General features: G+C 33.8%; 1 protein-coding gene and 2 long non-coding RNA genes across 7 annotated transcripts; all 3 read left to right on the top strand.

Annotated features, from left to right (window-relative positions):
- Nucleotides 1-178: 178 nt before the first annotated feature.
- LOC104750498 (uncharacterized) lies at nucleotides 179-1,771 on the top strand. 4 transcript variants are annotated; one of them, XR_761640.3, is made up of 4 exons: nucleotides 179-453; nucleotides 685-772; nucleotides 836-917; nucleotides 1,071-1,771. It is a non-coding gene; the product is annotated as an uncharacterized LOC104750498 (long non-coding RNA). The 4 variants fall into 4 exon arrangements; XR_761641.3 differs by having other exon boundaries at nucleotides 1,202-1,537; XR_015584523.1 differs by having other exon boundaries at nucleotides 1,155-1,537.
- A 3,739-nt stretch (nucleotides 1,772-5,510) lies between these two features.
- Nucleotides 5,511-8,793, top strand: LOC104750497 (uncharacterized). Of its 2 annotated transcripts, XR_015584521.1 has the most exons (5): nucleotides 5,511-5,835; nucleotides 6,373-6,647; nucleotides 6,742-7,239; nucleotides 7,448-7,738; nucleotides 8,102-8,793. It is a non-coding gene; the product is annotated as an uncharacterized LOC104750497 (long non-coding RNA). The 2 variants fall into 2 exon arrangements; XR_761639.2 differs by lacking the exon at nucleotides 8,102-8,793 and having other exon boundaries at nucleotides 7,448-7,915.
- A 4,296-nt stretch (nucleotides 8,794-13,089) lies between these two features.
- Nucleotides 13,090-17,656, top strand: LOC104753646 (disease resistance-like protein DSC2). The gene is made up of 11 exons (XM_087492708.1): nucleotides 13,090-13,327; nucleotides 13,409-13,682; nucleotides 13,805-13,917; nucleotides 13,973-14,349; nucleotides 14,450-14,866; nucleotides 14,969-15,268; nucleotides 15,473-15,996; nucleotides 16,059-16,194; nucleotides 16,256-17,075; nucleotides 17,340-17,427; nucleotides 17,497-17,656. The coding sequence occupies exons 1-11, from the start codon at nucleotides 13,090-13,092 to the stop codon at nucleotides 17,654-17,656; spliced, it is 3,447 nt and encodes a 1,148-aa protein (XP_087348834.1).
- Nucleotides 17,657-21,255: the final 3,599 nt, after the last annotated feature.

Raw genomic sequence — 21,255 nt, 5'->3', positions numbered from 1 at the left:
TGGGTTTGTTCTTAGGGCATCTCCACTGGAGGTACTCAAGGCGTTGCTCACTAATTTTAAGGTTCAAAAATAAATAAAAAAAGGTCATTTATTAGAGAATCGTTTCTCAGTAAGGCATCGGAAGCAACGGGAAGCAACTCTTAAGACACGACACGTGTCAAATTTTAATTGGGTAATCAGAAAATAGAAAAATAATTATTTCTTTTCTCCCATTCTCTTCTCCTTTCTCGCGACTCTCTCTCTCTCGACGGAACCCGCGAGACAAACCTCAAATCCATCTCAAATCCATAGTTTTTCAATCGATTCACACCTCAAATCCACAGTTTTTCAATCGATTCACCTCAATCTTCTCCTGAATATGTTCATCAAGCCATAGTTGATGAACGGTTTGCAGGGATGTCAAAGGAAGAAGCTTCTACCATATTAATTCAGACTACATTTAGGGGCTATTTGGTATGTTTTGATATTCTTGATCCAGGTTTTTCTTGATTAGAACTTGTGTAGCTTTCCACCCACAAGTTTGGTTAGAGGCGGTAATAACATTATACTGCCTTATTAGTGCTTAACTCATAAAATTGGTTCTACGAAACCTGCGGCTTCTCTTGCTTAGTTCAGCATATCTCCAGAATGCAGTAGCTTGTGATCCTTTTTTGATTATACCTAGTCTTTTTCTTTTTTGATCAGTCCAAAGCACAAGTCGAAGCGGGTATGTTGCACAAGTACGAGGCAACAATGAGAAGAGAGAGCATTAGCTTATGCATTCACACATCAGGTAAGTTCAATAACATGTTGTTTTCCTGTGCACACAATAATGATTGCTTCTGCTTCATTCCAGGTGTGACTTTGTAACTTTCCTACTCCGTGAAGAAAACAAGCTAACCAAATCAGCTGTGATGGTTACTGCTGGTGCCAATCAGGTACTTCTATCTTTGTTAGATTACCTATAATGTTGGTGATTGCTAGGCTCTTCTTCTAGTCTCAGACTCTGTTTTTGTATCTAGTGCAGGCATTTGTCAATATCTTTGTGAGTCTCTTTTTTTTTTTTTTTTTTTTTTTTGTTCTGGTTCCAGTTGTTTAAACAGGTTATTGTGGTGAGTCTACAATGGTATAAACTGTTAATGAGATTCACTACAAGTTGAATCAAAGTGCTTCAGGTTAGAAGCCAAGATGATTCTGTTTTTTTTTCTGCATATGATTCAAGTAAATTGAAGATGAGGTCGTGAGAGAGAGTTGGAGCCATATGGAGCCGCATTATGTAGCACACAATGTAGCTAGAAGGGTGAGTGAAAACATGTAAAAGCTTTATAGCTTTGGGGAGTGTTTTTCTCATTAGAACTTAGGTTGATACAAAGAGTGTTCATAGGTGGTGTCACATTGACACTACTGAACTCTTTAAATGTGTGTGCTCCCATCTTCTTCTCTACTCTTTTCTCTAATCCCTCTGTGCTTTGTTTTTGGCTGCAACAAACAAAAAGCTTCTTGTTTTGACTTAAGCAACTTGATAGAGTTCTCCAGTGGAAGGGTTATTTTAGTTAAAGTTGTTAGTGAGTTCTTTTGATTAGGTTAATATCTATAATAGAATTAGTTTAATTTTGAGCAACTCATATCGAGTTGCTCTAGTGGAGATGGTCTTAGGTCAGTTACTCGGTTATGCCAAAAAATAAATATATGTTATTAGGTTGGCCTAAAACTTGAGTTTGTTTCTATGGCACACGTACTTGAAAAAAGCATGTGGTCCAATCTTGTTATAAATACAAATCTTTTTAAGCTATTTTTGTCTAATCCATCTTCAAAATTATGACAATTTTTAACAAACAAATAAATTTTCTGGGTCAAAAAATATTGTAACTCTTAAGGTGATAATGGCATGACATTCAATCAAAAATGTCGATTTGGTTATAAAGAGAATATTTCTAACAATTTCTCATTTATGTTTATGTTTAAGTATTTCTCATTTACTTTGAGCCATGAAAATCTTGTTTTGTGAAATCAAAGCCCAACATCTTTCGGGATGTGTATAGCAGGAAAAAAAACAAAGGTCCGTCAAACGTTTATTATTTGGGAATTCAGACTCCAATTATTATAGACGAGATTTAAAGAATACATATTTCCAAAAACCCTTTTTTTGTTAAAACAAAAATTTAGGGAATTGTTCTGTTCTATATTACTTTATTATAGAGGAAACAATATATATATAGGGATACAATATTAAAATTTAGGGTTTATACTAATGGGCCGATAATGATTATCCATACAACAATATAATCATTCATAACACTCTCCCTTGGATGACCATTATAAAAATGTAGTACCAAATGCGCATATGAAATGTTGACTCGTTAAAAACCTTGCTAGGAAAATCTAGTGGGAAAAACCAAGGTTAAGAGAAAAATAGTGCAGCGCGCTTTTACTTCCTCTTTTGAGTACATCACTTGAGATCTTCGAGATGATCGAACCAACATTGGAATCATAATATTCATTTTTAGGTGTTTATTTTTCGCGTGTTCTTTTATTTATCTCATTAAAAACCTTTCATAGAAAAAACCCAATGGGATAAAAACCATAATCTTTAGGTTATGTATTATGATCGTATATATCAATTTTCTGAATTGTTACAAACAACGCTTTTAGGTACAAACTCATATGATCATCATATATTCTCGTGGGTCATTGAACTTCAAGTCATTTGAACCCCTTTCATATAGAAGATCTATTTGAACTTTAAGCTCAAATATTCTTTTACATACAATCTTCCAAACAATCATATTATACATAGGAGTTATTCATAATCTCCTTGTAAAACTTTCTCTTTCAACTCTTCTTCTTAGTATGATACTACAACACCATTTTTCTATGTAAAATGATGTAAGCATCTTGAGATAACATCTCTTTCATCAGATGTCAAATCTGTAACCTCAAGAAATTTCATGAAATATATGATCTTATACAATATGATTTCTCCATCTTTCAGGAGTAATATTTCATCATTGATTATTTCTTTATATATTCCTTGGTATGTGAAATCTCTACCAGAGATAAGATGATAGCTTTCTTTTAATAAGAACCACTTGTAAGTGCAGAAGAGACACATACAATTTTTCTTTTAACGAGGTTCAACCAATGCCTACATCCTCAAACTTTCTTGTAAATATTTCTTGAACACAATAATAGTCAGTGTTCAATCTCGGCTTTACACAACTCTAAGATCTTCTCTTAGCTTGTTCCCGATCTATTTTCAACCCACTATGACCCTAATTTTAGAGCGGTGTATTGAACTTGATATTTTAGGAGATTTAGTGGGATTTTAATATTTCAAAATTTTGAGAGATTTGAGTATATTTTAAGAGATTTTTGGTTGTTTGTTAGAGATTAGGAAAGGAAAAATGATTTGTGATTTGCTGAGATTTTATAATTGTATTTTGGAGGATTCTAGGATAAGGAAAGCATCATTATTATATGTGATTTGTTCTCTTGTTCTTTTTTCTATTTCAATTAAAGTCTTGAAGGAGACAAGTGAACAAGCTAAGTGATCCCATCAACATGATCCAAACATATGATCAACTGTACCTATATATCTAGTCTAAATGTTGGCATCGTTGTCAAGATATCACTGGCATCATTTCAATTTCAAGAGAGCTTCCCTAATATTACTACACCAACTCGCACAAGTAATTCAAAATTGATTTTTTAATGTGACCTTAGCATTTGGAATCTCTCTTGGAAGCATGAAAACACAAGCATTCACGATCTCACTATCATCACTACTCATCTTCTCAAGCCAAGCTTTCATATTAGCACGGTAGCAACACCAACAATGATTATCGAATTCTAACTATCCGACTGAAACATGACCACGACGAGTCCCATTGGTCCATCATTCACAGATGTCACATAATTCAGATGAACCCGGGAACACCAACGCCTCGGCAATAAGCTTCCCATACACATCCTCACCCATACGACCAACAAAGTAAGTAGGATACGCCGCCTGGTTTGCGCCTTGTTGTCCGGCGATCGTTTTCCCTTCCTGACGATCGGCGTTTTCATATCCCACAGCCGCACGTGAGAGTCGACGAGAGAGAGAATGAATGTAAGTTGAAGACATGGAGATAAATTATGCACTTGGTTTCGTACTCTTTTTTTTTTCTTTTTTTTTTTTGTTTGAAATCCTTTAAAGTCTTATTTTTGAGGGTGTGATTTTATCACTCATATTTTTCAACTAAAAATGTTTGAAAAAGTCTCCTAGAATCACTTAAAATCCTTTAAAAAAAAATTATGATATTTTGAATAACAAAAGATTTTAAGTGAGATTTATAAATATTGATTCAATAATACATGTGAATGATTTTAAATGATTCCTATAAATTTCTAATTCAATAACAATGAATTTTAAGAATACTCTAAAATCTTGAAAAATATCCGCCAAATTTGATATTCACCGAATTCTCTAATTTATTTTTGCGTTAATTAGTTAATCAAGCTATTTCACAATGAAAATTCAAAACATTTGTCTTTTTTTTTGTTTCTCTACCATGTGTGAACTTTTCTTTTAGATTACATAAAGATTTTGTTTCTCCACCTTTCTGAATTATAGATCCTATCTTTACCACTTATTTTAATCAAGACTATGTTGTTTGACCGACAAAGTCAAAAAATTCTACATACATCTCTTATATGTTGTGGAGTTGGAACGGCACTATCCCATTCAGACATTATCGCATTCAGACTAGCTTTCTTAGTATCGTTCTCAGACTCCAGAAACCAACTCTACCATCATTGTGACTAACCCATTTGTTCTTGACCTTTGAGTAAGCTATCTCTTGTTTTCATCCATCGTTCTTTTCGGTTCATTATAAAATTTATATTTCATATATTTTTTCAATATACAAAATAATAATAAATATCTTTATAAAATCATATTAGAATCTAGTTTTAATAAGATAGATATGTTTCCATTTTTACTAATTATACAGTGATATGGAACAAACTGATTTTATTCATATTTTTTACGAACTGATTTACTTAAATAGTATCTCAAAAGTAAATGATATTAATTTAAATGACTTACTGATAACTGATGCAATATATGTGGTTTAGCATCAGTTGTAATGTAATTATTGATATGGTAATCGAATAATTTGACGGCTCAATATAACTAACACAATTTTATTTTAGTTTGCATCACTTCAAAAATATTTAATAGAAAATATAAATTTACATCACTTAATGTAATGATACAAATTAAATATCAATTAAATAAATGATACATAATTGATCTTAATAATAAAATAATGCTAATTAACACATATTCGATTCAAAATTAAATAAATACATGTATTTCATAATAATATCGGTTGCATATAGTTGATGCAATTCAATCTTAATTACATGTATCAAAACTCAAAATATTCAATATTAATACTTCAGGACCTAGATTGACACAAATATTATGTTAAAAGTCCAAAAAACCTTAACCTTTTAAAGTTTTGTTGGTTTGTTAATTTTAATTTGAATTAAATCCAAATTTATCTTTTTTTTAAAAAGAATTATTTGGCCTTTAAGAGTTTTCAGAACCAGAAAATACTTCAACATTGTTTTCTTCATTGTGGTCTATTTTGAGTGTTCGGTGTTGGAGATTAATATATCTACATCGGGTGGGTCTCTATGGGTCTGGGTTTGCGAGTCAAGTGGTTCTAAGTTTACGAGTATCTTTGTATTTTCCGTTGGTGACCAGAATTTCCAGCAGCATATTCGGCTCTGTTGGCATCTCTGACCGGTACTGTTCTTCTTCCAGCCGCAACTTCTTTCTTCCATTACTGTCAATTTAGACCATTGGTGAGTTTATTCTTAATTCCTAGGCTTAAAATTGTCATGCCAATTGTCAAACACTGATTTTCCTATTTTATCAATTTTATCGGGTTTTTTTTTGGAGAAATTATATTCCGTGAAAGCGATATTGTCTGAAATAAATTTTTATTGTTGAAGTCACATCGGATTTTTTGAGTTTCTTTGCAATTAGAAGTAAAAAAATGTCTAAAAGGGGATTTGAAGAAAAATTTCATAATCCTAATTACAATATTTATAATATCTTCAATTTACCCGTAGAATTAAACCCCAAAATGATTTTCAGATGGTATATATGTTCAGTTGGTATATATGTTCAGATGGTATTACTTAGAAAACCAAGAGTGGATGTCACCGTTTTTGACTCACGATTAAGCAATACTTTTTAGTGCTTTTGAAAACAAGGGATAAGTAATAACACTAAATTTTTTGACACTCTCTTAAACCTCAATTGCTTGTTTGCATATAAGTTTGCTGCTGTGTTTCCATGTTATATTATTTACCAAAGTATTGTTTTGTTTTTTTTAGGAATGACATTATCCAGTAAAGTCCCCAAATATCCTCCTCAGACTATATGAAAATGGGAAATCGCCTTTTCAGAATAGGATCATGAACCACAATTGGTTTTTTTGTAATCAAAAATAGGACCCTTGAAAGAAGGATTAGGCTCGGATGTGTGGGATTCTTTGGAGAAATCATACCTTGGAGTGTTTTTAAATCTTAATGAATTGGAATACACATGGTGCACAAAGTATGTTCATTACTTGCTCACGCATCAGCTTAGAGTCAACAACTTCCTTGAGGTTTGGTCGTTGATTGATGATAGGCCCATCATATTTTATTTAAATGAATTTACGTATATAACATGTTTGAACTGTGATCCATTTGACGTCTCAGAAAACTTCGATGGTGATCACCATGAGTTTTGGGCAAAAATGAAAATAGAAAACACACTGAAGGTCCGAAGTTTAATGAATTGCTAAAGGTGATTGATTTTTGCAAGACATGGACTACTGAGGAGAGGATTATGGTTGGTAGGTTATGTTTACTATCTGTTTGTGTACATGGTCTACATAGTGGATCTAGCATCCCGTTGGCATCCGCTAAAAAAGTGTTGGATCCGGTTGCTTTTGAGAAATATCTGTCGGGTCGAGTGGCGTTTACTAGTTTAGTTAATTTTGTCAAGATAGCTGACTTTGACAAATCATCATACACGATACAAGGATGTGTTCATGCTTTGTTGATTTGGTTATAAGAGAGTGTTCTAGGCATTGGAGAAGCTTATGGTTTGAGAAGGTTAGAAACCGCTGGTGTTCCACTACCGAATTGGCAATCTTCTCGGAAACGTATTAACTTTAAAGAATTCATGAAAAGGAGAAGAAAGAGCATGGACAGGTTATTTTAAAAGATTTTATTATTGCAACATTTTTATATTTTGTTGTTGTAGCATGTTTATAAGAGTCATATGTTGCAGTTTTATTTATAGTGTCACAACTTTGGTGGCAGTTTAAAATTGCATCTGGTTGTCAATGTTGCATCTGATTTTTTAATCCCATTTAAAGTACAAATACTTGTTGCCTTTTTTATTGTACGTCCGTGTTAGGCATATGCTTCCAGTTTCAAAGGATAACATGTATCCTACATGGTGCGACACTGATGACAACAATGATCCAGACCTAGAAAACCTAATTGAAGATATTTTTCATAATTGTTTAAGAGCCAATGCTTGGGAAGGATTGAAAACAGTCAATGTGAGGAAGAAGAAACGAAAAGTAAAAGATGTTGAAGATGGTGAGATTAGAAGGAAAAGAAGTTGAAAGAGGTTCACTCTTGTGATGAGGAAGGAGCAGAAGTTCAAGACATGAAGGAGAAGTTACGCAAATAACATATGAAGGTTAGATATTGTTTCATTTGCTGATTTGTGAACACAAATGTTAATGTTACTAGAAGTAAGTTTGTATGATTTTTTTTACATATAAACGCCTGCATGATGTTGTGGATTGCCAGAAAACCTTGTTGGATATTTGGAAGCTGTTGGAAAACTGAATGAGAATATTTCAGATGTAGCACATGAAACTAGGAAAACGGTTATAATGTAGCACATGGTTCCTGCAATGGCTATGTTTCAAAAACGGTTGATGCGTGATCCATGTTTGTAACCTATGCAACGCATAGCCTTCTTGAATCAAGATTTTATCACGAAGTTAGGAAAAGATTACAATCAGTTTGCTGATGAACCTAGGAATTTCTTGTTCAGGAAATCCTATCAAGAGAACTTCAACGGAACAGCTCCCATTGATTCAGTAAGAAACAAGAAGTGGTTCATTGATGTTGATCACTTATACGCTTGTCTTCTTGTCAATGACAATCATTGTGTGGCTCTGCATATTGACTTGCGGAGTAGGAAAATTAATGCTTATGATAGCATCCCCAGTTTGGTGATAGATTCAGACATGGTTAAATGTTGCATGCCTTTAAAACAAATGATCCCTGCAATGTTAAGTGCTTTTGTTCTTGAGGATATCTGAAAGAAAAAATTTGCGATGTTAGAGGTGAGAAGAGTGAAAAGAAATGTTCCATTGAATGAAAATCCATGAGATTGTGGAGTGTACGCTCTGACGTATATAAAATGTTTAACTCTTGGGAAAACATTCGACGGCCTTAGCGATAGAAACATACCATCCATTCGGACAAAACTAGCTGCAGAGATTTATGACGAAGTGGGAGAGCTAGTCTTACCAAAGGATCCTGATCCTTACTTTTGTGTTGGGAACATAGAAGTCCCTCACCTTATTGATGAGGGAGAATAGATTGTTTTCGTTTGATGTAATCATATAGTAGCTTTTTCATGTACTATCATTTTCTTCTTATGTACTAGTCTTTTTCATCTCGGAATTATGTACTAGTACTTTTGTTTTTTATTAATGAACTAGTTTTTTGTTGTGGATTTATGTTTGATTTATTCAAGTTATATATGTCATGTTATCAAGTACGACCTGTATATCCAGAAAACAAAGAATGCAAATATAATCTATACTATTAAATGGAGAGTACAAATCAGATATTTAAGAGAAAAAAATCATATCATATATCCATGTTACCAAACAGGTCCAATTGCCTACATAAAAAAATAAAAAATAAAATGAAAATAAAATAAAAATAAAATAAACTTCCCTAAAACAATGGTAACAATTATTAAATAAATAAATAAATAAATAAATGACTAATTTTTTTAATAATTGGTTATAATTTATAACGATAGATTCTTAGATTTCATATATATATATATATATATATTTGGATATGGGTATAAAGCATAAATAATTAATTTTGAATATATTAAGTTAAGGGCTAAAAGCTCGGATATTTAAGCGATCATATAGAAAGCTATCCGGATCAAGGATAACCCATTCGGATTTGGACTGGGAAAGACGCATATCCTAATTTTAATGCTTATTCTTTGGATTAGTTATCTAACAAAATTAAAAACAAAAAAAACGTCCGATTAGGAAATAATTAAACCATTACAAGCTACTTACCATGAAAATTGGAGTGAATAATCTTAGTTCATCATTCAAATAAAAATATTCTCGAATCCTATATAGTACATACCATAAAAAGTGGAACAGTAATATATTGTAGCTAAAATATAGTTACCTTATGAAATTAATACAATTAGAAATTGGAATCCTCTAAGTGGCATATTCTCCAAATATTCGAACATAATATTAATACCTAAACAAAATCATTTACAATCTTCTACAAATCAAATTTGTTATATCATGAGTTCCTAATCTTCCCTTAAATATTACTATCATTCATTTTGATTGAGCTAAAAAAATATTTTCCCTTTATCGTATATGTAACTTTTACTTACTTTCTAAGATCACCTCAACAATAAATTCGACGCCTACCTTCTTTATAAATACCAATCTTTACTCAACTTTGAGACTCATCAAGCAAATATATATTTTTACATCATTACTATCTTTATTCGACTCTACCAAAATGCTTCCTTTGTATTCCATAGATATGTCAAACGGTACAACACATCATGACATAGTTTAAGTGAGGGTTCTACAGTAAGAAAGGAAAAGCTGGTGGTCCAATGAGAATGGAAAAACATCGAAAGATTTGGCTTCACTTATGCAAGATTCTAGCCAACCAATCTCAGTTTATTTTTCTAATGACATGAACGACTTTATGTGGCCTTTTTTTGTATTTTTTGGTCATCATGCTCTTTATGTACCTGTAATTTAGAAATTTATAACTAATAGCACAATGAATTTTGGAAAAAGTAATGGAGAAGTGGTCATATATTGTTATTCTTATCTCTTTTTTTTCTAGCTCTAGCTTCTCTGTCATATCAGTTTTTTTGATTATGTACATAACAAAAACTGAAAACATTGATAATTGGACATGTCAAACAAAGGCAAATGAAAAAAACGATTAGTATAAGATACATGAAATCCTACCATCTACATTGTTTAACAATATTTGAGAGTACATGCTTAAAATTCTTACGTAACCCTCAATTGCAAAGTACATGTATAATCTTGGAATTCTGACCTTTGAATCATTAATGGAGTCTTATTACCATACTAAAGAGATAACTATATATACTAGCTCACTCATTCTAAACTCCTCTTTCTACAACTAAACAAGTCTTTAGGAATAACTATGCGATTCGAATTCAATTACAAAGAATTGTGGGTGGTGGATATATCACTTATTTCCCCATTTTTGTCCAATAACATTCTAAATTATTATCCATCTTGAAGCCTCTCAATATAACCAAAATTTTCGGGTGGGTGGATTTGAGTGCTAAAATATTTCAATCCGAAAAAAAATATTTAGCAAGGTAGAGTTTTATAAAGGGTAAGTTTGAATGAAATTTTTAGTATACTAGAATTTTTTTAATATAATAGAATTTTAACTTCTATTTGTGTGTTATATTTAGTTAAGTAGTATTTGGATCGTTCATTATTAGTATAAATAATAAAATACATAATAAGTAATTTATAAGATATTATCTGATTAAGAAACAATTTTGCTAGTAATTTAATTTTTTACAGAATTTAGTTAAATTACCTTAATTTGATATGTCTAATTCTCTAATATTTGTAGTGTTAACCAAATAATTAACTGAGAATTTAACCCGTATTTTGACATCGAATTAAACCTTATTTAACCAGATTCAAGATGTCAATTTAGGAATATGATGCTAAATGTAAAGATTTTATAAGCATAAACAAAAATTGATTTAGGAAAATAGAATTAATTTTGAAGAGATATATAATTAGTATAAGTTAGTATAAGTTTATCTACAAAAATAAATTTGTTTATAAACATAACCCGCACATACGAACCTAGTGAAAACTTAAGAAAAGACAATAGCTTTTAATATTAGTTTATTCAAGAAATATTGGCCACCAAAACAAAACAATAAATCTGTCATTATACGATTTTAAAAACAAATCTGTCATGACATAAATTAAATCTGTCATCATATGATTTTTAAAACAAATCTGTCATAACTTAAATAAAATCTGTCATAACTTAATTAAATCTGTAAACACTCTTAAAATCATTTTAGCAATTGTGTTTTTCTTTAATAAATCTGTTATTAAACCTCAGATTAAAAAAAAATACTGTCATAACATAAACCAAATCTGCCATAACATGAAACACCAATAATTCGACTGTGGGTTATTCCAGCATGTCTTTTTAATTAAAAATCTGCTACCATTGCGCAGAGTTTTAGTATAAAAATATTTTATCACTTAATGTCAATCTAGTAATTATTTTCTCGTCAACAAATCGGCCATGTGGCGACAAACTTATAGTCTCTTAAACAAAACTATAACGACTAATAAAAAAAATCTGTCATATAATATGAAAGTCTATGGTAACAACAACAATAAGTCTATCGTAGAAAAAAAATTTATCACTAAAATTAAATCTCTCGTAACGAACTACAAAAAAATTGTCAAATAAAATAAATCTGCCGTGGAAATCTGTCGTAAATAAGGAAATCTGCCACATATAAAAAATCTATGACAACCGAACGCCAGACTTTAAAAGAAAAAAAAAATGCAAAATTTCCTCTTCCTACCGAAAAAATATTGGAGGGATATTTTGGTATTTTTTTCCTATCAAAACGAAAATGGTATTTTAGAAAAAATAACTTAAATAACCATAATATTTTATGAGTTACTTAGGTAATAAACCCCATAATTTGGGTCAATCTAGCTTTTTCCCTTATAATATTTATAATGTTTAATTTGCAAATTTATAAAATGTATACAATCATTAGACTATTAGAGCATCCATAGTAAGAATATCTCCCCAAATTTTTAACTAATATTAAAATGAAAATAAAAAAAAAGGAGAAGAGAGGAAGGAGAATCGATTCTCATTTGGAAATTCACGAGAACTATTTGAGAGACTCCTTGTACACATGTCAATTTTTTTTTGGTTTTTCTAATTTTTAATTGAAAATCACGAATAAATTATATTAAAAATCTTAAAATAATATTCTTTAGGTCCTAATAGATTAATATTTTTACACTATCATACATATTAAGAAAAAGTTAAATTTTTATTTCTACATTAATTTATAATTAGTTTTTGATAGATAAAAAAACTATAAACCATTAGATAAATGCCATATGTGAAAAAAGTATAAAGTAGAAAAATTGTTTTAATTTTTAAATCTACTAAATCAATTTTTCAAAAACAAATATAAATCCTACAACATTAATCTATTAGAGACCGAAAGAATATTACTGAGAGCTCATACCGTCTCTAGTCCCTACCAATACTCTTGCTCTTAGACTGTGATTAAAAGTATGTGAAAGTAATTGAGTAATTTAATGAGGTTACTAGTTGTAGATTGCCAAATATTTTCATTAAAATGAGATTTAGTGTGTTAATATTATAAAAAGCTAAAAAATATTTTAATAAAAGTTAATTTTATGAATTTTTTTTCAAAGAAAAAGTCCAAAATCACTATTTAAAAGTAAATTTTAAAGCTAAATTTTTAAAAAAGTAGCCTTTAATTTTTTTAATATTTGTGTGGCTGAGGGTAAATGTCCTTTTTCTCCCTTATTAAGCACGGCACTGTTCGGCTAGTGTTATATGCAGTAGCATTATAAGACAAAAGATTTACAAGCCTCTTTGTAAAAGCTTTACGCCACATTGTTCTCTTTCTTTGACAAAAAACTCTGTGATCTTAAAATACTTATGGGTTCTTCATTTCTCCTTGGAACCGGTGTTACTGCTCTCGGTATACTAATTTATATTGGCAATAGGATATTCGCAGTAGACAAAAAAAGAAAGGAATTGGCTGCTTCTTTGTCTCCTTCATCTGGTCCACCTTCTGTGTCTCGTACATTGACACACCAAGTCTTCTTGAGCTTCCATGGAGTGGACGTCCGCAAAAACCTTCTCACTCATATTTTGGGGGAGTTTCAAAGAAAGGGTATCACACCATTCACTGAAATGAGATGGAGAGAGGAGTCTCTATTGGTTCTGAGCTTTTACGCGCTATAAAATATGACAGGATCACGATTGTCATATTCTCGAGGAACTATGCTTCTTCGAGTTGGTCTAAACGAATTGGTGGAGGTTATGAAGTGTATAGATGAGTTGGGTCAAAAAGTGATGACCATTTTCCATCAAGTTAAACCAGCTGATGTGAGTCATCATAGAGGAGATTTTGGCAAGGCCTTTAAAAAAACATGTGTTTGGAAATCAGAGGAGGTAAAGCGGCTATGGAGGAAAGCTTTGACCGATGCGGCAAATATACACGGGGACGGGGTGGAATCTGACAAATGGTAGTCGAGTATTACCTTTTCTAACCCATTCATAGTCATACTTTTCTGATATATATGCAACAATAATTACAATCCAAAGTATGTTCGTTTCTTTGTAATTGATCAATACTGTTCATTTTTAGGAAAAGTGAAGCGGATATGATCGCTACCATTGCCATAGATGTGTTGGGTGAGTTGCAAACAACACCCTCGAGGGATTTTGATGCCTATGTTGGCCTTCAAGCTCATATGACAAGTATCTATTCATTGTTGTGCTTACACACGGATGATAGGAATTTGGGGTCCATCAGGTATTGGTAAGACTACCATCTCCAGAGTTTTACTTAACGAACTCCATCAGTTCAAACTAACTGCACGTATAGGGGATATCAAGAGACGACATTTGAATCGACATGATGTGTACGATGCGAAGATTGAGTTACAGAAGGAATTGTTTTGTAAACTACTCAAGCATGAAAGTATCGACATTTCCCATTTGGGTGTTACAAAAGAAAGGTTTAAGGACAAGAAAGTGCTCGTCATTCTTGATGATGTGAATGAGTTATGGCAACTACAGGCAACAGTGAATTGTCCTGGATGGTTTGGTAGTGGAAGTCGGATTATCATCACAACTGAAGATAAAAGAGTTTTGGAGAAACATGGGATCAAAGATGAAGATATTTACAAGGTGAATTATCCAAATAACGATGACGCTCTTCAAATATTCTGCATGTATGCCTTTGATCAGAAAGTACCCACATCATGGCTTTGAGCATCTTGCTGAGCAGGTTACGAAGCTTGCCAGCAATCTCCCTTTGGCACTACAGGTTATGGGCTCCCATTTTAAGCAAATGTCCAAGGAGGTGTGGAAAATGGGACTGGAAAATCTTAAGAAGAGTAGGCTTCACAAAGATATTATGGACATTTTGAAATTCAGCTACGATGCCTTAAATGTAGAAGAGAAAGATTTATTCAATGACATAGCCTGCTTTTTCAATGGTGAAATGATAAATAGAGTGGAAGAAATTATTGGGGATGGCTTCAGTCGAAGGCTTAGAGTTTTAGAGGAGAAATCTCTCATATATACATACGGCGGAATGGTGGAAATTCATACATTGCTAGCAAAATTGGTTAGGGAAGAGGTACACGGATGTACGGTAGTGGTGGATGCTCAGAGAATTTGCAATGCACTTGCCTACAATAAAGTAAGTTTTGACATATATATCCCATCCTAATGTTAATCACCACCATTAATTTCGTTAAGCTAATCAGCAGTTGCCTCTTCATTTCGTGTCTTCTTCTTTCAGGAGACTCTACCCATTAGAGGCATAAATTTAAATTTATCTGAGATCAGACACGAACTAGAAATAGACGAGACGACCTTCGAAAGGATGCTTAGTCTCGAATACTTAAAAATATACGATGAGGTTTCCGTTAAGACAAAGCTGCATTTACGGAAAGGTCTTAAGTTTCTACCCTACAAACTTAAATTGCTATATTGGGATAGATTTCCGATGAGAGCAATGCCTTCTAAGTTTCATCCTGAGGTTCTTGTTAAACTTGACATGAAGCAGAGTAAAATTGAGAAATTGTGGGAAGGAAACCCGGTAAGTCTTTGGTTTTGTTCTGAAAATTCATTGCAAATTTTTCGGTTTAAATAAATGTTTTCATTGTACGTGCGAGTTACTTCTTCGTTAATTGAAATGGTAATGTGTGCTTTGAGTAGTATTAAATCCACGTACAGTTTTTTCTTCCACATAACAGTTAACTAACAACAATTTATGTCTACTGCCTTTGTTTCAACTGTGCAGCCTCTTGGAAATCTCAAGGAGATCAATCTGGCGGGATCCATGAACCTAAAAGAAATTCCTAATCTGTCAAATGCCTCTAGTCTCAAGAGATTGGAGCTAGATTTTTGCGAAAGTCTTGTGGAGATCCCATCCTCTATTGGGAATGCCACTAATCTAAGCATAATGTATCTCACAGCTTGCTTGAGTTTGGTGAAGCTCCCATTTTCTATAGGGAAACTCCATAAGCTAGAGACATTGAGAATGATTGGATGCTCAAATCTCACGGCTTTTCCGACCAACATTAACTTGAACTCTCTGTCTGATCTTACTGTCACAGACTCACAATTGAAGAGGTTTCCTGAGATTTCCACAAACATTAGAAAAATTGTTCTTTGTGCTACAGAGATAGAAGAGGTTCCTTCATCAATCATGTATTGGTCCAGTCTTCAGAAGCTTGACATGCATCGTTGCTTTAGCCTCAAGGTGTTCCCACTTGTTCCTGATAGCATCGAAGAATTGGATTTGAGCTTTACCGGAATAGAAAAGTTCCTTTATCAACCATGCATTTGTCCCGTCTTCGGACGCTCGATATGAACTCTTGCAATAGCCTCAAAGTGTTCCCACCTGTTCCGGACAGCATTGAAGAATTGGATTTGAGCTTTACGGATATAGAAGAAGTTCCTCCGTCCATCCAGAATCTCTCACGTCTCACTAAGCTAGACATGGTGGGATCCAACCTAAAGGTACTTCCAACCAACATCAACATGGAATCTCTCTCTAAACTTGATCTTAGTCAATGCACAGGATTGCAAACGTTTCCGGATGAATAATCATCTGCTTCCGGAAGAAAGCGAAGAATTTCTTGGGAATCTGAGGGATACTGCAATTGAAGAAGTGCCTTCATACATTTGGTCTCGGTTCCGTCTTCTTGAACTGAACTTGAATGATTGCAAAAGCCTCAAGGTGTTCCCACCTTTCTCTAATAGCGTCCAAGGGTTGGAGTTGAGGTGCAAGGAACAATTCCCTCGATTATTACAACTTCACCTTAGTGGGTGCAAGAATCTCTTATCACTGCCCCAACTACCGGATTCTATCTCAATCCTTAACGCAGCTAACTGTGAGTCGCTCGAGAGAATACAAGGATCTTTTAAAAACCCGCAGATCAGTCTCAACTTTGCCAACTGTTTCAACCTGAGTCAAGAAGCTAGAGAACTCATCGAGATATCAGATTGTAAATTTAAGCTTTTACCTGGTGAAGAACTACCTGCACGTTTTGATCACCAATCAAAAGGGTATTTCCTAACAGTCAAATTGGATCAGAGACCTCTTCCTTTGTTCTTGAGATTTAAGGCTTGTTTGTTGCTGCTTCATGGCTGCTTTTATGACGAAAAATTTTCGTACGATTCTGATGTCGATTTCTTCACGGGTGCCAAAGCGTTTTCCTGTCGCGTCTTGTACATTCAGAATGACAACGTTATTGGATCTGAATTATGCAAGTACGATCTACCAGCTCTGCTTGGATCTAAGGAGCATCTTTATTTCTGCGAATCTTCCATCCCTCTAAACTTTCCTGAAACAGATCATGTGAATCATATCGAGCTTGAGTTTCAGTTCAAGGTCACTGGTAAGTACTGGAAAATACAACGCTGTGGTGTTTGTGATGACAAATCTGCAGTTTCACGATAGGAGAAAACTTACATGCACAGACGAAGAGAAGAAGATGCAATCTCAGGTAAGCTTTGCATAAGAATCTCAAAAGTCAAAATTATGATTTATTTCTCTATATATAACAGTACGTTTTCAACATTCCCACATGATACTGGGGCTTTTCTCGTTTTCTCTAACGTTAATTTGGACCCTAACAATGTTTGTGATTTACCCAATTCAGGCTTCCGGATGACCAAATGTATAATGATGAAGAAGACTACACAAGAGTGTCATTTAGTGCCTAAGAAGACTAGAATCTTACCCCGCGGGTACTTGAATCTTATACGACTTCTGAAGTAATTTCAATGATTTCGATTGTTATATACGTCAATTGTCAGGTTTATGGCTTTATTCACTGATGTAGGATGCGATGGTTCACACCTGGAGCGTCAAGATGTGGTCAAGAAAAGTCAGGATAAGAAGAAACATGACCAAGCACGTGTGATTAAGGATGACGAAGTAACGGAGGGAATCAGGTGGTTAACGGAAAAGGAATAAGTTTGTTGGCACTGTTTGTCGGCTGTGTGTCACTTGTTAGCTCACATTTTTCATTTTATGCTTATCTGAATTTGTAATCGTTTTCTCTAGAACTTTCTAGATCTCGTTCCTCATCGCTAACATTCACTTATTCCAGTCTAAATGGTGTGGCTGATGTGTAAAATACTTTGCGATGGTTGTTCAAATCTGTTATGGGTCGATTAAACACATCAAGAACGGATGGGAACGTACATATATATATACACTAGAAATAGGCATATTTAATTTTATTTATTATTAATTATGATTTATCTTAAATTTAGAAATATATTTTTTTAATATGAAAATTTTATTTTTAAAATCTTTAGTTGAAATGTTTAATGTTTGGATGCAAAATAAAATAAACAAAACATATCGGAATTTTTTGATTGTAATAATTAAATCTCTCAAAGTTTTGTTGTTTTGGGTTTTATTGTTTTGTGATAAATTGTTAGGTTTTTAGTGCATCTCTAACCCCATTTTATTTTAAAGTCAATACTCTTTTATAGTGTAATATTTACTCTAACTCTACTCTATATCTTACTCTAAAATAGAGTAAATGATAGTAATAATCTATAGGCAATTTTACTTTTTTACAGTAACTCTATTTTAGAGTATAAAATAGATTGATAATTGAGAAAAATTATGCTCTATTTTACAGTAAAAAAAAAGATATATATATTGGAAATAATCTTAGCACACATGAGGTTTGTGTAGAGACCATATATCAGACATTTTCAAAACGATTGAAAATATGATTTGATCATGGATGGAGCTAAGGAAGAGGAGCTTGTAGCTGAGCTTGAACCTGAGGAACTTGTAGCTGAGCATGAACTCGAGGAGCTTGTAGCGGAGGAACCATTGCTTATACTTGAAGGACCAATGACTAGAGCAAAAGCTAAGAAGCTAAGAAGCTAAGGAATGCACTAAATGGACTTATTCAAAAGCTTATGGCCAAAGAGAGCATGGAAAAAACTATTGAGGATGATACCTATCAAGAGAACTTGTAGCTGAGCATGAACCCGAGGAACTTGTAGCGGAGGAACCATTGCTTATACCTGAAGGACCAATGACTAGAGCAAAAGCTAAGAAGCTAAGGAATGCACTAAATGAGCTTATTCAAAAGCTTATGGCCAAAGAGAGCATGAGAAAAACTATTGGGGATGATACCTATCAAGTCCAGCCTACTTTGAGCCTAATTCAAGTCCAAGAAAGCCCAAAATTATCACTTTATTTTGTGGTCAAAGAGAGATAACGAAAATGGAGTTCAAATCACCTTTGGAAGGACACCTTGGGAAGGAAAACTTCTAAGTGTTAGGTCTCCATTCAACTATCTATATTCATTGTCTTTTAGTTTCAAGAATAATCAATACTTGGCTTCGTTACCAAGTTTCTTATCCCTAAATAAACTCATGTAATCTCATTTGAGAATAATCAATCAATTTCCTTTTCATTTTATGAGTCTATCTTTTTTTTCTTTGTCTAGAACACTTTCTTGTTTCTTGGTGTGTAATATCCAAAAAACACCTAGTCTTGCTAGACTAGTGTGTCATATCTAGCAGCGATTGGAGTTAGGAATATCATCAGCAGCCTTCCGCAACTGTTGTGCGACCCCTCAATCCATCAAATATCCCTTGTTGCACCTTGCACCTTGGCGAGTTTCTATCCTTTCTAATTCGGCTGAGTGATCCTCGAATTTGTGTGTATCAAGTGGTATCAAAGCCACTCAACCTGTACTTGCATGTTCATCTTCTCATCTTCCATTTCTAAATACTTATTCTTCTTTCTATCTTAAATTTGGGTCATCTCCTTACCTAGGCCATTTCTATTTTCAAAAAAAGAAAAAAAAAGCAAAAAAAAAATCCTAATTAAAAAAAGAAAAGATTTGCAGTTGGCTTAGGAGAAATCCAGCCTTAGAGTGATTAAAACAGATTTCACAAATTCCTCTTGTATTTCTATCTTCCTTCTTCCCTTGTTGCTTGGGAATTCCATTGGGTTGCTTGGATTTGTTCTCTTAGAACTTAGGGAGAAAGCTCTTAAGTGACCTACCAAAACGAGAGAAACACTTGAGTGTGTGAGGATTTTTTATCTACTAACTTTTGGTGTTAAGTTTTCAAGAAACCATGGAAATTGATGGAGAAAGAGATCGGCCAGGAAATTCTGTCGCCGGGATATCTAACTTGCAAATGAGGGCATTGAATGACACTATACCTTATGAATACAGGTCTAGAAGAACTACACCAGAGGCTCGACGAGTTTCAGAACAGCCAACAAACCCGTTCTAGACCCGCAGCCAGGAGAGAACGTTCAAGGAGGACTTACCGGCCCGAGGAGGAAATTGAAGAAGATGAGTTCCATTAAGAAGATGATCGATCCATCAACCGACCTAGAAGAAGTCAGAGAAACCGTGATCAAGGTGATGTTAATCCTTTTGGTACAAGAAATGACAATTTAGGTGGTTTAAAACTTAAAATTCCAACCTTTGAAGGTAAAAATGATCTGAATGTTTACCTAGAATGGGAAAGGAAAATGGAGTTAGTGTTCGATTGTAAAAAAATTTCTGAACTCAAGAAGGTTAGGTTAGCAGCATTAAGTTTATAGGCTATGCTATTAAATGGTATGATCAAGTTGTGACTCACAGGAGAAGGACAGGTGGAAGACCAATATCTTCATGGGATGAGCTCACTACATTGATGAGTAAACGGTTTGTGTCGGTTCATTCCCACAGAGATCTCCACCAAAAACTCAGACGCTTGCTGATCAAAGCGGACGTAAATCTGTGGAGGACCAAATTTGTGGAGGACTATTTACAGGAAATAGAAAGCTTAATGATCAAGGCGGACGTAGATGAAACCTTAGAAGCTACCATGGCCAGATTCCTTGCAGGCCTCAACCGGGACATTCAGGACAGAATGAAGCTTTAAGAATATGAAGGCTTGGAGGAAATGTTGGACAAGGCGGTTCTAATCGAACAACAAACCAAGAGGAAGGGTTTCTCTAAACCTTCCTTTGCTCCAAAACCAAGTTTCAAGATAGAGGTAAGTCTCCAACCCCATCAAATTCAGTTTTTAAGACTAATGCGCCTACTCGTCTTGATAAAGGAAAGGCAGTCGAGACCAACAATCGAGCAAGGGATATTCGGTGTTTCAAATGTCAAGGACTTGGACATGATGCCAACAAATGTCCGAATTAAAAGGTAATGATCCTCCTAGACAACGGTGAAGTGGAGTCCGAGGATGATAAAGAAAAAGAGGAAGATCTCGGTCCAATCTTTGACGAAGAGGAATAACAGTTTGAATATCTAACTCAAGGGACACTTCTGGTCACTAGGAGATCATTGAGTGTTCAGCCTAAGTCCAATGACCAAGAACAAAGGGAGAATCTCTTTCACTCTAGATGTTTAGTTTACAATAAAGTTTGTTCTTTAATCATTGACGGCGGAAGTTGTACTAATGTTGCTAGTGATACTCTTGTTAGGAAGCTTGGATTTGAGACCAGGCCTCATCTGCGGCCCTTTAAACTGGAATGGTTGAATGAAACGGGTGAACAGTACGTCAGGGAGCAAGTCATGGTTCCTCTTA

The sequence above is a fragment of the Camelina sativa genome, chromosome 16 (genome assembly GCF_030686135.1).
Source record: "Camelina sativa cultivar CO46 ecotype springtype chromosome 16, ASM3068613v1".
Classification (NCBI taxonomy): domain Eukaryota; kingdom Viridiplantae; phylum Streptophyta; class Magnoliopsida; order Brassicales; family Brassicaceae; genus Camelina; species Camelina sativa.
This window is presented reverse-complemented; position numbering and strand designations above follow the sequence as displayed.